Source organism: Phaethon aethereus (genome assembly GCF_964289735.1).
Source record: "Phaethon aethereus genome assembly, chromosome: W".
In the NCBI taxonomy this organism is placed as follows: Eukaryota; Metazoa; Chordata; class Aves; order Phaethontiformes; family Phaethontidae; genus Phaethon; species Phaethon aethereus.
The window spans coordinates 19431403-19447634 of record NC_138581.1 but is presented as its reverse complement, the minus strand read 5'-3'; the positions used below and the strand labels follow the sequence as shown (position 1 = coordinate 19447634).

Sequence of the window (16232 nt, the reverse complement as noted above, 5' to 3'; positions counted from 1 at the left end):
ACATTCTGAGTCAGCCTTCAACAAACCCTAGACAGTGTGCCTCAACGTTAGTCTATGATTGTTTACATGGGAAAAAAATCAGATTTGAATACCAAAAAGTTAAAAGGAAAATTTTACTCTCATAGCAATTTCTTTTAGGTAGAGTACAGGCTAACTTGTCTCAAACCTCTCTTTTTGCATTTAAATGAAACTTTAAATAATTTCTTTAGAAAGCATGTAAAGAAATCCAGAATTCACTGGTTTTAAAAGTGTTGCATCAATGTAGACTGTTACTTTTCAATATCAAGTATACAAGATTTCAGATTTCAGTGATAGCTCTGAACCAAAGGTTCTTCAGTGCTTCAAACAGCTGTTCCCATTTATTTGCATCATTCAGACTGAGTTCTTCAAACTGCAGTATCAGTATTTCTGGAGGAAGTATTTGAAAAGTCTTTTGAATAGTTCAAAATGCTTGAACATTTCCAAGAAGCCCTTTCAATGTCTCCACCCAATTAAGCAGGATTTTGTGACCATGGTTCAAAGGCATACCCTACCTACAGGCCTTGTTGAACCTTTGTACAAGACATCTGAGAAGCTGTGCACTTGGCATGCTATTTATCATGCCAACAGCAGAAGGGAATAAGGGAGTAAATTTGTGTTTTACCAAATAAGCCTCAAATATGAAGGCTTTCTTGTTACCTTTGCATATGCATTTCACTTTCCAGACAAGACGGGTTGTCCTGACCCATTCTGAGGGGCAGGGAAGGAGGAAAGGAGAGGCCACGCACCTCTTCCCTTTGGCTACCATCTGCACGGTACCGAGTAGCCCCGAGAGAGGGTTACCAAATGGGGGCTACCCTGGCTGAGCCGGCGGCTCGGAGCTGCCCGGCCGGATGCCGCTCTCTGAGGGGAGGCACCCCGCTGCCGCCACGGCTGTTAGCAACGCACGCGCGCGCTTCCCCGGCTGTCGCGCTGAGCCTCCTTCCCCCCTAGCGTGCGAGGGCGGCGGGATAGAGCCCCCCATTGCCCTTCGTCAGCTCAGGCGATGCGGCGAGAGCGACGGGCACCTAACAGCCCTCACCACAGCAAGTCTCCAACCCTCACAACCCACCCCCCTCAGGAATAGACTCTTCCAGCTCACCTCTCTCCCCACCCCGGGAACAAACTCTTCCAAGTCTTACTCCCTCCCTGCCTCCTGCTCGCCCCTCCTGCTTCCTTTTATGGCCGTTCCGCTGTGCAACCTCATTTCCAGGGCAGCCATTTTGGGAGGTCGGTGCGTTGTGGCTGGTGGGGTGTAAGTTGTAGTGGCTGGTGATGGGGGTAGGGTAGGGTAGGGTAGGGTAGGGTAGGGGAGCGGAGCTGAGCTGAGCTGAGCTGAGCTGAGCTGAGCTGAGCTGAGCTGAGCTGAGCTGGCGAGCTGGTGGGTGTTGCTACAGGGGAAGAGTTGTCTCCTGGCGATCGTAGTGCCCGTCTGCCCCTGCCATGTCGACCTTCGATAGCAACCCCTTCGCTGACCCGGACCTCAACAACCCCTTCAAGGTGAGGCTGCGGGCGGGGGTCTGCGAGCCTTCCTCGGTACTGCGGCGGGGGTAGAGCGAGTTGCGCCGAGCCTTGGGCGTCCCGGGGGAGGGAGTGGTACCGGCCCCGCTGTGTGCGGGGGGCCGCTCCCAGCCGTGACAGGTGGGGAAGGGCCTCGGGGGGAGCTGGCCGGCGCTGATCGGGTGCGCTGATCGGCGCAGATCGCACGACGACTCTGGGGGGGGCTTGTAAAATAAACAGCGCCTTTGGAAGCCCTAGAAACGGGCACAGCTGTTTCACAAGTTCAGGTTTCTGTGTTTTGTCTTGCCTTCTGTTGCTAAAATAACATAACTTGCGTTTCAGGTGTATTATTTTGAAGGAAAAAAGTGTCTTGATTTTGGCAGTAACTTAGTGTATGTGTGCATAATGCTACAACGGCTTTTTTTTCCATTTGACTGACCCAGATAGTTTAGTGAATTTACCCCCTTTTTTCTCTCTCGCCTCCTCCCAGCTCCCATCAAGCTTACCCACTTCTTTACGTTATTTCTGAAGCACACAGGGTACTACTGATGGCTAGGCATAAGTTCTACACTGCATCTCAAAATGATGTGTTGTAGTATATTTTAAAGGTTTTAGTTCTTGCATTACTGACCTGTCATACAGCTGAGACTAGTTTCTTTACCTGCTCTCCTGGCTTCAGCTGCCAAGAAGAGCTGACCTCCTTGGATGCTTCCCCTTGTTATCTGTTCTTTCTTTGCTATTTGAATCCAGTTCAAATTATTTCTTGAGCTACTTAGTTTCATAATCTTAACGAATTTCTTTGTGCCTCACTTGTATCTCCTGCTGACACTTTAAAGCATACACTTACGATATGTCAGCAACTTTAGGATGCTAGCTACAATAACTAAGCCTTTTAAAAATTGAGCTGTTGCATTTCAAGCATATTTTTGTGCAGGTAGCTGCTGGAAGCATAGTGTTACTGACATTTATTTATTGGAGTCTGTCTGAATCATTAGTTTAGTTTTTATTGTCATAAAATTTAGTAAAGTGTATTTTTCAGGCTAGTCACTCTGTTTTTTCTTCATGTCTTACACAGTGCAGTGACCTTCCAGATGAACAGCAGCCCTGGTGTTGAGGTTGCCACCAAGAATAGTTTGGATGGGCACCAATGGCAGTGAGCACTGTTCTTCTAAATACCTTTTGGCACCAAGTACTGAAAAGGTGTCATTGTTCTAGAATATGTTTTCAGCAACAAAAGTATGTGATGCTTTTCTTTCTTTTTATAGTAATGATGAAAATAACATATAGCAAACCATAGTATGTATAGATACCCAGAGTGGTTAGGGGTATTAGAAGCCGTATAGCTGCCCCTGCATGGCTCATCAGCCCAGGTAACTTGTCTTTTATATAGTGTTTCCGTGACCTAATCTAGCGATCTACCTCAACTGTACTTACAGTGTGAATCATAGAATAGTTTGGGTTGGAAGGCACCTTTAAAGGTCATCTAGTCCAACCCACCTGCAATGAGCAGGGACATCTTCAAGTAGAGCAGGTTGCTCAGAGCCCTGTCCAACCTGACCTGGAATGTTTCGAGGGATGGGGCATCTACCACCTCTTTGGGCAACCTGTGCCAGTGTTTCACCACTCTCATTGTGAAACATTTCACAGAATCATTAAGGTTGGAAAAGACCTTTAAGATCATCAAGTCCAACCATCAACCCAACACCACCATGCCCACTAAACCATGTCCTGAAGTGTCACGTCTACACGTTTTTTTGAATACTTCCAGTGATGGTGACTCTACCACCTCCCTGGGCAGCCTGTTCCAATGCTTGACCACTAATTTCTTCCTTATATCTAGTCTAAATCTACCCTCTTTTAGTTTAAAACCATTACCCCTTGTCCTGTTGCAATAGGCCCTGCTAAAAAGTCTGTCCCTATCTTTCATATAGGCCCCCTTTAAGTACTGGAAGGCTGCAATCAGGTCTCCCTGGAGCCTTCTCTTCTCCAGGCTGAACAACCTCAACTCTCTCAGCCTTTCTTCATAGGAGAGCTGTTCCAGCCCTCTGATCATTTTTGTGGCCCTCCTCTGGACCTCCTCCAACCGGTCCATGTCTTTCCTGTGCTGAGGGCTCCAGAGCTGAATGCAGGACTCCAGGTGGGGTCTCGCCAGAGTGGAGGGGCAGAATCACCTCCCTCAACCTGCTGGCCACGCTTCTTTGGATGGAGCCCAGGATACCATTGGCCTTCTGGACTGCGAGCGCATGTTGCCGGTTCATGTCCAGCTTTTCATCCCCCAGTACCCCCAGGTCCTTCTCAGCAGGGCTGCTCTCAATCCCTTCATCCCCCAGCCTGTATTGATACTGGGGGTTGCCCCAACCCAGGTGCAGGACCCTGCACTTGGCCTTGTTGAACCTCATGAGGGTGGATTTGTCCCACCAAGTTTCAGTAATGGCAACCAGGTCATAGCTTTCTAGCAGCACAGTGGCTTCCGACTCTTCCTGTTTGCCCATGCTGTGTGCATTGGTGTAGAGGCACTTCAGCTGGGCTGTTGGCCATGTCACTTTCTGTTGGGATCACCCTGCAAGGGCTCGACCTTGAGGAGAAGGAGCTGTGGCATTGAGAAGCTGGTAAACAGCTGGACACCTGCAGGGCTCAACCTTGAGGAGAAGGAGCTGTGGTAAACAACTAAGAGGAAGCAAAGGAGCTCGTGGACACCTGCAGGCAGCTAATCCTGACTGTGTGAGAAGCGCATGGACTGTGTGTGGTAACCAATCAGGATGCATTTTGTGGCGTGTGAGAGAGCTGTAACTGCATAAAAAGCGGACACTTGTAGCAATAAAGGTCTTTGGCTTGAATCCCTGCCGGAGTCCATGCCTTAGTACTCCACAAATGGCGCCCCGAATCGGGACTTCAGTTGTGGTAAAGAGAACGACCGGTGGAGTAGCCCAGCTGAACGAAGATAGAAGCAGCGGGACAGAGAGCTGCAGTCCGGACGAATAATCACCAAAAGAGGTGAGCAGCTGGGGACGTGAAGTAATGGGGTCACAAATGTCCTCGGAAGAAAAAGCAATCCTTTGTATTAAAGATTTTGAAGAAGAGGGGGATTACTTATGATGAAACAACGTTACGATTATTGTTAGCATTTTTGAAGAGCCAGGGGCTAGCAGCAGACTCTGCAACAGCTTTTGAGCGAGATACTTGGGAGAAAGCAGGGAAATTGGTGTTAGACGCAGCCTCCAAAGGGGATCATACGGCTGCGAAAGTGTTAACAACCTGGCGATTAGTCAGAGACTCTATAAAGGCGATAAAATCAGAGCGGACAGCGGCGGCAGCAGCTGCTGCTTCCACAGCCCCGGGAGAGAAAGAAAGCCAAGCTGGGGATGATGAGAATGAGCAGCCTGAGCCCAGTGCCCCCCTGCTAATGCAACCAATGGAGGTGGCGAGTCCTCCCTGACCCGGAACATGAGCGCTGGTCGCCTGTGCTGCAACAGGAGGGGGCTGCCTGGGGCGATCCTTCCCTCAAGTCAAGATATGACCCTGCCCAACGTTGGCAAAGGGACGGAGCGAAGTGGGTACTGACCAGGTTGGTACGGCCAGCGGTGAGACCAGAAGATCCTGTCACACATCCCACGGACGCGGAGTCCGACTCCGACGTATTGCCAGCTGACACTTTCGCTCTTTTGTGTGGGAAATGATGGCTCGTTGACCATCTCAGCGGCACTCCCTGGACGTTCAAGAGCAGGAACTTCAATATGCCCTATTTGTAAAACGGTGTTGTGGGTTTGTTCTATGTCGTTGTAATTATTGTCATAAATATATCATTTCTTTTACAGGAAATCAAAGAGTATACCTGAACCAGACACTCCCCGTGGTGTATACGGTGTAACAGAGTTGAGGGGATAGAGAATTTTGGGTATATTCGATATTTTTGTTGTAACACAGAACAATATATCAGGCAAAGATAATGGGGAGGGGTAGTAAAACCATGGTGGTGGTGTTGCTTGGACTGATAGCTGTGAGCAGTGTCCATGTGGGCTTTACAGCAAACACATTTGTGTCACCGCTGCAGAGTGCGGTTAATTATGCTAACACTACCAACTGCTGGATCTGTGGAACTGCAGATCAGATACAGGGCCCGTTGTTGGGCATTCCTCTGAGCAATTGGACGGAGAAGAATCCCTATGAGCTGTTTAATACAAGTTATCAGTGCAAACACCACTTTGTACCATATCAAGATCAACACTATACTCTGACATTAGTCAATATAACAGTAGTGTATGTTAATTATACAGCTGAAAATGGTATGAGCCTGGCAAAGTTTAATCAGACCGAGGGAAACTGGACAGCCATTGCGCTGAAGGTATCTCACAACAGCAACAGCGCTTCGAATTATTCACAGGGACGTAAGGCGCAGCAATGGGCAGACTATTTTTGAGGAAGGAGCACCACCAATAGCGGTCTTGCATTAAATGCCACCTGTAACTTACCAGAGGGGTTATGGTGGCTGTGTGGAGATCAATTGGCCAGGAAACAGCTGCCCAGAAACTGGACAGGGGAATGTACCATGGGCTTCCTGGTTCCTAATTTGCAGCTGATTAGTCATACTGAAATTAGTGGTATCATTAGGGGCACATGGAAAACCTTTAGAGCTAAGCGAAGTGCAAATCCTTTGGTAAGATATAATACTGGTTTTCATAGCTTTGTGCGGGCACTTTTTCCATCGCTAGGAATAGTACAGTTAGAAAAGGCAATAGTTAATCTGTCAGCAGAAATGGAAATTATTGCTAATCACACTGTAGATGCAATTTTAGGCTTGCAGCAAGAGATTCAATCTCTTAGAACTATAGTATGGCAAAACCGTAAAACTTTAGACATCCTCACTGCTCAAGCAGGTGGAGTCTGTACTCTGATAAACGAGACCTGTTGTGCTTATGTGGATAATGCTGGAAAAATACTCACAGACGTTAATGATATTTGGCGGCATGCCAAGGTATTACATGCCATGGCGTCTGATGACACCTCTTGGGTTGACAAGTTATTGAATGGCTGGGGCATAACAGGATGGCTAAAGTCTTTGTGTAAAACAGCATTATTAGCATTGGCCATTTTTTGTTGTATTTTGTTAATTGTTCCTTGTTTGCTTTCATGTCTGCGCACCATGCTTCAGCGAATGATCCATCAGGTTTTGTTTATAGACAAACAAAAAGGGGGAGATGTTGGGATCACCCTGCAAGGGCTCGACCTTGAGGAGAAGGAGCTGGGGCATTGAGAAGCTGGTAAACAGCTGGACACCTGCAGGGCTCAACCTTGAGGAGAAGGAGCTGTGGTAAACAACTAAGAGGAAGCAAAGGAGCTCGTGGACACCTGCAGGCAGCTAATCCTGACTGTGTGAGAAGCGCATGGACTGTGTGTGGTAACCAATCAGGATGCATTTTGTGGCGTGTGAGAGAGCTGTAACTGCATAAAAAGCGGACACTTGTAGCAATAAAGGTCTTTGGCTCGAATCCCTGCCGGAGTCCGTGCCTTAATACTCCACAACTTTCTTAGATGAACACCCCTTAATTCTTTTGAGGTATTTTACTAGTGTTTCCCTGTTGGCTTCTGTTACTTCAGGAGCCCCTGGCTTTTTTCCATAAGGCTGCAGTGTAGGCAGCACGTCTCAGAGCAGCAGGCTGAGGGCCCTTGCTAGCATCCCAACCCTCTAACTTTGGCATGTCATGGGCAAGCCTGATACTATCCCCCTTCAAGTGTAGTTTAAAGCCCTGTCAATAAACCTTGCTAGTTTGCGAGCAAAGACCCTCTTCCCCCTTTGAGAAAGGTGAATCCCATCCGATGCCAGCAAGCCTGGTGCTCTGTAGGCCATCCCATTATCAAAAAACACAAAATTGTGGCGGTGACACCAGTCATGGAGCCATGTATTAATAGAGTAGGCCTGTCTGTTCCTTCTAGTATTGCTGCCTGCAAATGGAAGGCGAGAGGGGAAAAAATAACCTGTGCTCCCGATTCCCTAACCAACCATCCCAAGGCCCTGAAGTCTCTTTTGATTGCCCTTGAACTATGTGTTGCAGCTTCATCGCCACCCACATGGAAGAGCAGTAGCGGGTAACAGTCCGAGGGCCGTACCAGGCTAGGAAGTTTCCTAGTGATATCCTTAACCCAGGCTCCAGGGAGGGATGAGACTTCCCTAAGAGAAGGGTCTGTCCAGCATATTGGACCTTGTGTTCCCTTCAGAAAGGAGTTGACTACAACTATAACCTGTTTTTTCTTCCTTGTGGAGGTGATTGTCATACGGGGGGTAGGCTTTTCTGACCTTCATAAACCCTCTGGTGTAGCTGGACCATCATCCATGGACTGGCCTTCCACATCCAGAGCTTCATACCTGTTGTACAGAGGCACCTGGGAAGGCAAGGTAGGGGTTTGCCTGCTGCCTGTAGCATGGACTTGCCTCCATTCACTCCTTTCCTTTAAGCTACTGCCTTCAGCCTGGCTGGGGGGAGGATACAGGATCCCCTTGATCTTGTGGTTTTTTTTCTGGTGGCTGTTCCTGCTTCTGTCTCAGGGAGGGCAGAGTATGGTTCCTTGAGTCTATCTCTTCCTCAGGCTCCCTGATGCTCCTTAACTTTTCTACCTCCTCTTGTAGCTCTGCCACCAGGCTGAGCAGATCATCCACCTGGTCACACCTCACAAAGCTGCTCTCACTGCTGCCAACTGTTGCCAGTGAGAGGCTCTGGCACCCCCTGCAGCCTGAGACCTGGATGGCTGCATGTTTCCGTAGGTGCTCTTGTCTGGGTTGCCACATCCATTCTGGTGGACATGGCTTTCTGCTGGGTGGCTACCATAGCTAAGCTCCTCCCGAGAGGGTGATGACCACCAACTGAACTCATCTCTTGAGCTGGTAGGGTGACTATGCCCTTCCTGCACGCCCTTCCACACCACTATGCCCTTCTGACATGCCATGCTCTGTTTGCCTGCTTTGGTCACAGTGCTCCTGATCGCTAGCGCTTCCTAGGCTGCTTTTTATAGGTGTGGGCTGCCGTTGGTCTGGCAATGCTCAGGCCTTATCAGTGTCTCCCTCGAGAACTGCTGGCTCCTGGCAGGTCTCTCCTCTGCCCAGTTGTTTCCCTGCCTCAGGAAAACCCCCTGTGTGCCAAGTTCTGCCACTCGGCTGTGGATCAGGCCAGCTCTGGAGCAGTTCCCTTCAGTGACCGACTGAAGACATTGCTTAAAGTGCAATAGTTGATTCCAGTTTCTCATCAGGGAAAGACTTCTATTGTACCTGTCAGGCAAAATGCATGATCTACTTATCTGCAATGCATCATTATAAAAGGACTCTATAACGACTTCTCTAACTTGAAGCTCACTGTTAAACATGGTTCTGAATTTCTTTTAGTTGTGTAATCATAGAATCATTTAGGTTGGAAAAGACCTTTTAAGATTATCAGGTCTAACTGTTAACCTAGCACTGCCAAGTCCACCACTAAACCATGTCCCTAAGGGCCACATTTTTAAATACCTCCAGGGATGGTGACTCAACTGCTGCATCATGCCCTGGTCGCTATTGCTCCCTAAGGGCTTCCTTTATGGGGGGGTGGGGGGGTGGGCTTTGCAGCCGTTGCTCTTGGCTCTGTCTTGTCAGCCGATGTCGCGCCAGCTGCAGGCTACTGGTGTCTCTCTGCTCCCCTGGAGGTTCTCCCGGTTCGTGAAACCCCGCTGCGCACTGCTGCGGATCTTTCCAGTACTGGAGCTGCTCGCCTTGGTGAGAAGTTGTTTTTGGAAAGCTGTACACTTTTCCTATTTTTTTTTTCGGAGGCTTTTTAAAAATTCTTTCAATCTCTGCTGATTTCTGTCTCGTCCCACTGCCCAGAAAAGGTAATCTTGCATGCTTTTACTCATCCATTCATTTACTTGAAGGGGTAGAAGGCCTCATGTATATGCCAAACCTTGATTGTTATGCTGTTGGTATAACAACTTTGAAATTTGTGGTTATTAATGCGTGTCTGCATTTCAGTTTTGTTTGACTATGTGTTTTAAAATACTTTATACATAGAACCAGTATTTCCAGAGGGACCGTGACAACCTAAGTTGTATTGTCTGAACACCTTATTCAAATGTATTCGTATTTTTATTTGTGCTTGATAATTTTATGTATGATGAGATTATTTATTTTCCTTACCTTTGAAGCCACTTCCTGTGCTTGTGTAAAATCACAAACTAGTATGTCAGTGTCCTGTTTTCATCTGGAATAGAGTTAATTTTCTTCATAGAAGCTAGTATGAGGCTATGTTTTGGATTTGGGATGAAAAAATGTTGATAAGGTACTGAAGTTTTGAGTTGTTGCTAAGTAGTCAAGGACAGTCCAGCTTCTCGTGCTGGCCTGCCAGCAAGAAGGCTGGGGGTGCACAGGAAGCTGGGAGGGGACACAGCCAGGACAGCTGACCCAGGCTGGCCAAAGGGATATTCCATACCATATGATGTCATGCTCAGTATATAAAGCTGGGACAAAGAAGAAGGAAGGGGAAAGGAGACGTTCAGAGTGATGGCATCTGTCTTCCCAAGTAACCATTACATGTGATGGAGCCCTGTTTTCCTGGAGATGTCTGAACACCTGCCTGGGAAGTGGTGAACTAATTCCTTGTTTTGCTTTGCTTGTGTGCGTGGCTTTTGCTTTACCTATTAAACTGTCTTTATCTCAGACTATGATTTTTCTCACTTTTACTCTTCCGATTGTCTCCCATGATTCTCCTATGGGGTAGGGGGGGTGAGCGAGTGGCTGTGTGGTGCTTGGTTGCTAGCTGGAGTTAAACCATGACACAGAGAAAGGAGAGGGGGGCATCATGTCAAAGAGTTATTGTCAAGGTTTAAAGATAGATCCTGCTTTTTCTTAAATATTTTGGTTTTGCTAACTACTTGTGAGGTTTCCTGTGACTATTCTTATGCCTTTTATTAAGATTACAGCAGAGATTCTTGCTTGATGTTGAATGAAGAAATATGTTCTTTGGAAAGATAAAGGTAAAGCAGAACCATCTAGTCTGCTCAGTATTTTGGGTAGCTAATTCTTTTGGAAGTCCAAAATTAAGTTATGTTTCTGTTTTGCTATCTCCTGGAAGTAAAGGAATTTAGTTTGTAAAATAGGATTTCTTGTTTCAAGTATTTGCTTGCTTGGATTGATCATAAAACATTGTTGATTTTGAGACGGTGGCTATTTAACCTTTGCTTTTTTTAATGTGGTACTCTTCTTTAAAAAAAAAAAAAATCAACCCCCCCCTCCCCCAACCCCAATCCCTGAATTGAACCCAAAGGCTGATATGCTTTAGAAGTCATAGTATTTCTCTGTAAATAGCTGTCCTCTGGATGGTGTACCAACCAAAACAAGATGTGTTTTGGCTTGAAAGACAAGAGGTAATGAAACAAATAGATAAGTAATGTTCTAAAGTTAAAAAACTGTTGATCACATTAAAGTTGTGCAGAAGAAAATACATCAATGTACCATTCAAATGAAGACACGATAATCCTTCTATAGAAATAGTGTTTTGAAGAAATACACATTTGGTGTAACCTCAAGTATCATTAGATGGAAGCAGGCTGATAATGAAAGCTTTTTTAATTCCTTTTACTGAGGAACAATTTTCACAGCTTGTGAGTACGAATTCACACTTGGTGAAGTTCTCACTGACAAATGGTGCAGTCCCACAGCACCCAAGCAGGGTTAGCAGAGCAGGTCCAGTGATGGTAACTGCATTCAGTCAAGAGTGTTAGACAAGTCCGTATTGAGGAGGCAGATCCAAGCCCAAGTTAGAAAGTCAAGTTGGGGTCAGGATCAGGTCCAGCAAAAGTAACCAGGGTTGGCCAGCAGTCTCATGATGACCAGGCAAGTCCTTAGTGATGAGGCATGTCTGACAACCTAGGAGGGGTTTGAGCATCCTTAAGGCCCTGAAAGTTTATTCTTGAATAGACTAAACCAGTATGAAATAAATTTACAAAGGTGAATTTCTAAGATCATCTTAAACCTTTTCCTATGTAGCTGTCTCCTTGGTGTGTGTGTGTTGGTTTTCTTTTGTGTTGTTAAGTCATAGGACAGGGGATAGTTGTAGCCTTCCATCTTGGGAGATGATACAAAGGTTCTGAAACTGCAATCTCTTGAAATTCAATATGTTTCATTTATTCTGAAACAATTCAGCAATTTATCTACTCTTAAAAAATGTGTTGGGTTTTTTTTTGTTTCTGAAATGAATGATAAAAGGACTGTGGTGGGTTGACCTTGGCTAGAGGCTAGGTGCCCACCTGTTGTGGCCTGAAAGGAGTCGTTTAGGACGACCTCCCTCCCCTTGGGACCAATGACCAAGTTCGTGATCCCCCTGGACTGAATTAAGGTGAGACGACACCAACCAACCAATTTAACAATTTAATAGTACAAAAATGCAAGGCATGAGGTTCCATGGAATAACTCAATGGCAACTACTCTAACTAAACAATACAACTAGACCAACAAGTCCCATGCAACACGTCTTTCACAATTTGACAAAGAGAGGAAGAGAAAGAGAGAGACAGAGACAAACAAAGAAGATATCACCACCTGTGGATCCAGCGGCATCCCATTGGTCCTCTTGATTCTTGTTGTTCCTTGGTGGTGGGGGTCTCTCCAGCCACTGTGAGCACCACCTTTTATACTTTTTAGTCCTGCCTTTTCACTCCGGTTGCCTGAGGAAACAGCACGTCTCACTCATCCCTTAGCGCCCATGTGAGGACCATGTTGTATCTTGCATACTTGGGGGGGTCGTCGATTGTCGGGTGCCCTTGTCAAGTGCTGTATTTACCACTGTGCCTGCGCCGTGGCTCTGCTCTGCAGGCCTCCGTACCAAGAAATGTTTAAGACAAAGTCCACACGTTGGTCCGCCACACCACCAAAGCTGCTCTATCATGCCTCCTTCTCAACTGGACAGGGGAGAGAAAAATATACCGAGAAGCTTGTGGGTTGAGATAAGGACAGGGAGAGATCATTTAGCAATTACCATCATGGGCAAAACAGACTCAAGTTGGGGAAATTAATTTATTGTCAGTCAAAATCAGAGTAAATAATGAGAAATAAAGCCAAATCTTAAAACACCTTCCCCACACCCTTCCCATCTTCCCAGGCTCAACTTTGCTCCCGATTGCTCTACCTCCTTCCCTTCTGAGTGGCACAGGGGGATGGGGAATGGCGGTTGCAGTCAGTTCATCACATGTTGTTTCTGCTGTTCCTTCCTCCTCAGGGGGAGGACTCCTCACACTCTTCCCCTGCTCCAGCATGGAGTCCCTCCCACAGGAGACTGCCCTCCATGAACTTCTCCAACATGGGTCCTTCCCACTGGCTGCAGTTCTTTGCTAGCTGCTCCAGCCTGGGTCCCGTCTATGGGGTGTAGTCCTTCAGGAACAGACTGCTCCAGCATGGGTCCACCACAGGGTCACAAGTCCTGCCAGCAAACCTGCTCCAGTGTGGGCTCCTCTCTCCACGTGTCCATAGGTCCTGCCAGGAGCCTGCTCCAGTGCCGGCCTCCTACAGGGTCACAGCCTCCTTCAGGCATCCACCTGCTCTGGTGTGGGGTCCTCCACGGGGTGCAGGGTAGATATCTGCTCCACTGTGGATCTCCATGGGCTGCAAGGGGACAGCCTGCCTCACCAGGGGCTGCAGGGGAATCTGCTCTGGCGCCTGGAGGACCTCCTCCCCCTCCTTCACTGACCTTGGTGTCTGCAGAGTTGTTTCTCTCATATTCTCACTCCTCTTGATAAGCCGAAGATAAGTGTTAACCATTAAGCTGAGTAGCTGTATTGTGTGAATTTAGCAAGATTATGTAAACTTGCATGCCTTACTAATTGCCAGTCTCCAGAGGAGGAATGGAAAAGGGGGCTTCAGGGACTGATAAAAGAAATGTCTTGCCACAGGGAAGATAACAAGAATAGGAGAATGCTACCGGCATGAAGTCAGTGAAATTTCACAATAACTAGGGTAAAGGCAAAGGTGGCAGGGGGAGATCACGACTGCCAACTCAATTGAGGGACTGTGCAAATTACTCCCCCACACTTTCTAGGAGCATGCATGCTAATTTAAATATGTGTAACCAATAGCAAGTGATATAGTAATTGCTAATCAATGAATGTAAACTTGAGTGGGTTTTTTATTGTTTTACTAATCATGTAACAATGTAAACATGTAGATTTTGTACTGAGCTAAGCTAGCTTTGTGGGATACCACCTAGCTTCCAGCTTTGCGCAAACCTTCAATAAAAGGAATACCTTGACCCTGTGTGAATATTGGCCTTGCATACCTGGTAAAGATCCCACTTGTCAGGACAATACTCTCTGGCTGCAATTGCTGTTGTCATTTTTTTCCACCTTCTTAAATATGGTATCACAGAGGTGCTACCGTCATCACTGATTGGCTCGGCCTTGGCCAGCGGTGTGTCCATCTTTGAGCTGACTGGTATTGGCTCTATTGGACATAGGGGAAGCTTCTAGCAGCTCCTCACAGAAGCCACCCTTGCACCCCCCCCCCAGCCTCCCTAAACCTTGCCATGCATCCCTATACAGTGGGATTAGGTATCCAAACAGTGGTTAGCTTTGAGTTTTTGCTCCAAAAAAGACGTGGGTTTCTTGTAGTTCTGTAATGACTGCCATTCTTGTGTGGATGTCTGAGATGCTGTAAGATATCTAAAAATGGCATTAGGCACCTGAGTTGCTCCTGCTGAGGTCACAGTATTACTTGAGTCACTAGAGCTAAGTTTATGCTAGAGTTTAACTTTACTGCAGAGCTAGTTCCAGTTATAATTTGGATATTACATTTAATCTGACTCACGTGAGCACAAAGTAATCTTCTATCTGATTTGGCAGGAAGTACAAGCTGGAGAGCTGATGCTGCAGTCAATAGTGCATTGGCGAGACTGCTAACTTGTGTAGCAGCAGAGTCTATACAGCTTGCACCTTGACTGCTATTGTTCAAGTGAAGCTAAAGTGATAGAAACTTATAGCAAGGAAGAGAAGTCTTAATTATTTTTGAAGGATCAGGATCCTAATTACTTGAAGTGTTTCCACAGTATTTGTGCTTTAGAATTAAAAACTTCTGTTGTGTGCCTGTATGCATAACTTAGTTTTAATTCTTTTATATGACTATAAAATATACCAAATTGTTCGTCTTTAAATTAGTAAAGGACTTAGAAAGTCAGAAAAATATTTGTATTTGGTTTTCCCTTCATGACTTCAAACTTTATAAATTCCCCATAATCTTGCATAATTTAATGCTGAACATCATGATGTTGGAAATGTCCTTTAGCTGTCCTGCATGGTAGTTAGCTTTTGAGAGTACACTTCATCAGCGCTGTAACTGCACTGTAATCTATTAAAACTGTGAAGTGTTTTAGTAGATATTCAATATTGATTATAGCTGCATTCCCCCCCCGACTTTCAGTAAAGTGTTAGCACATATTGCATTAGTCTTGTAGTATATGTTGAGACTTTAACATTACAAAGAGGAACATAACACACCTTTCAGAGCTGAGGAAGGGGAGAATTTTGAGAATAATGATGAGAGAAATAATGCTTTGTTAGGCATCCAGTACTCCATTGCAAGATGGGACTGGTGTGGGCTTTAGGACAAATTTGGCCTTGTGAGTTTATGAAGTTTTCTGTTTCAGAGGTGGGGGGAATTTGCCTTGCTCAGTAGCTCAGAACCCTTCATAGCTCTGTGGCTATCAGATAAAGTGGCCTATAATGGGTGATGCTTGAAAGCCAAATATAAGAAACCCCAGTTGTCTACTTCTGCACTATCCTATTTAATAATTGTGTACAGAAATAACCTTTATTTTGCCTTTAAGTCATTAATTCCTCTGGGTGTTACGTGTGTAACCTTTCGGGACAGTTCTTTCTTGTAGCAAGTGGTTTTTAATCATAGGTTAAAATATACTATTGTAGGGGCAAGACATTAAGGCTTCCTTCATGCTGTTAAATGTAAACTGTTTATACTGCTAATGTACTATTAGGACACCGAGACATGAAATCTCAATTAAGTTGCTGTTTGTGAAGTTCCTGTAACTTTACTCCTTCTTGGGCCTGGGATGATATAAATAAAGCATGAAGAACCAGCAGTGTTTGACACTGCGTCAAAACAGGAATAGCTTCTTGAAACTTTTCCATTTGCAGCTTGTTGTGGCACGAACAGGGAGGAAGTCTTTGGGGAGTTTAGCTGTTTGATTTATGCCAAATGTTTACTGAACATGTGTAAATTGCAATCTGAGAGGCTTAATCTGGCTGAATGTAGACAGTGTTATGGGACTGAAAAACACATCCTTCATGTGCAGGCTATGTTCTTTTCTAAGTGTCAGGTCCTAATTTAAAAGCTGAGACCCAACAGTTAATGCAGGAGGAAAAAAAAACTTTGTCCATTGCTGGCCAAATACTTTTTTTTTTTCTCCTTCCAATTTTGTTCTTAAAAGCAGAACTTTGTCAGAAATCTCTCCCCAGAAATGCTCATGAGGACATATTGAAAGCAAAGTATATCATATGGAGAGTTTCAAGTGAAACAGTAGCTCTGATTGCTCTTCAGAACTCATTCCTTTATGAAGAGTGGGATGGATAGTGTTCTCTTTGATCAAGACATCAAAAAACTCAGGCCAACAAACATAATTTCAGGTATTTTTTGTTGCATTTTGCTTAATTTTCTGAGCCAGTGGTGTGATCTTAGGAAGTACAACTGTTACTATCAA

General features: G+C 45.8%; 1 protein-coding gene across 3 annotated transcripts in view; it reads left to right on the top strand.

The window, feature by feature from the left end:
* Nucleotides 1-1461: 1461 nt before the first annotated feature.
* Nucleotides 1462-16232, top strand: part of LOC309415236 (secretory carrier-associated membrane protein 1-like) — a gene marked incomplete at its 5' end in the record, with an annotated part of 48352 nt that continues 33581 nt past the window's right edge. For all 3 annotated transcript variants that reach the window (XM_082012694.1, XM_082012693.1, XM_082012692.1), the window contains one exon: nucleotides 1462-1518. In XM_082012694.1, the coding sequence (XP_081868820.1) occupies nucleotides 1462-1518 (57 nt within the window). The remainder of the gene's footprint in view (nucleotides 1519-16232) is intronic.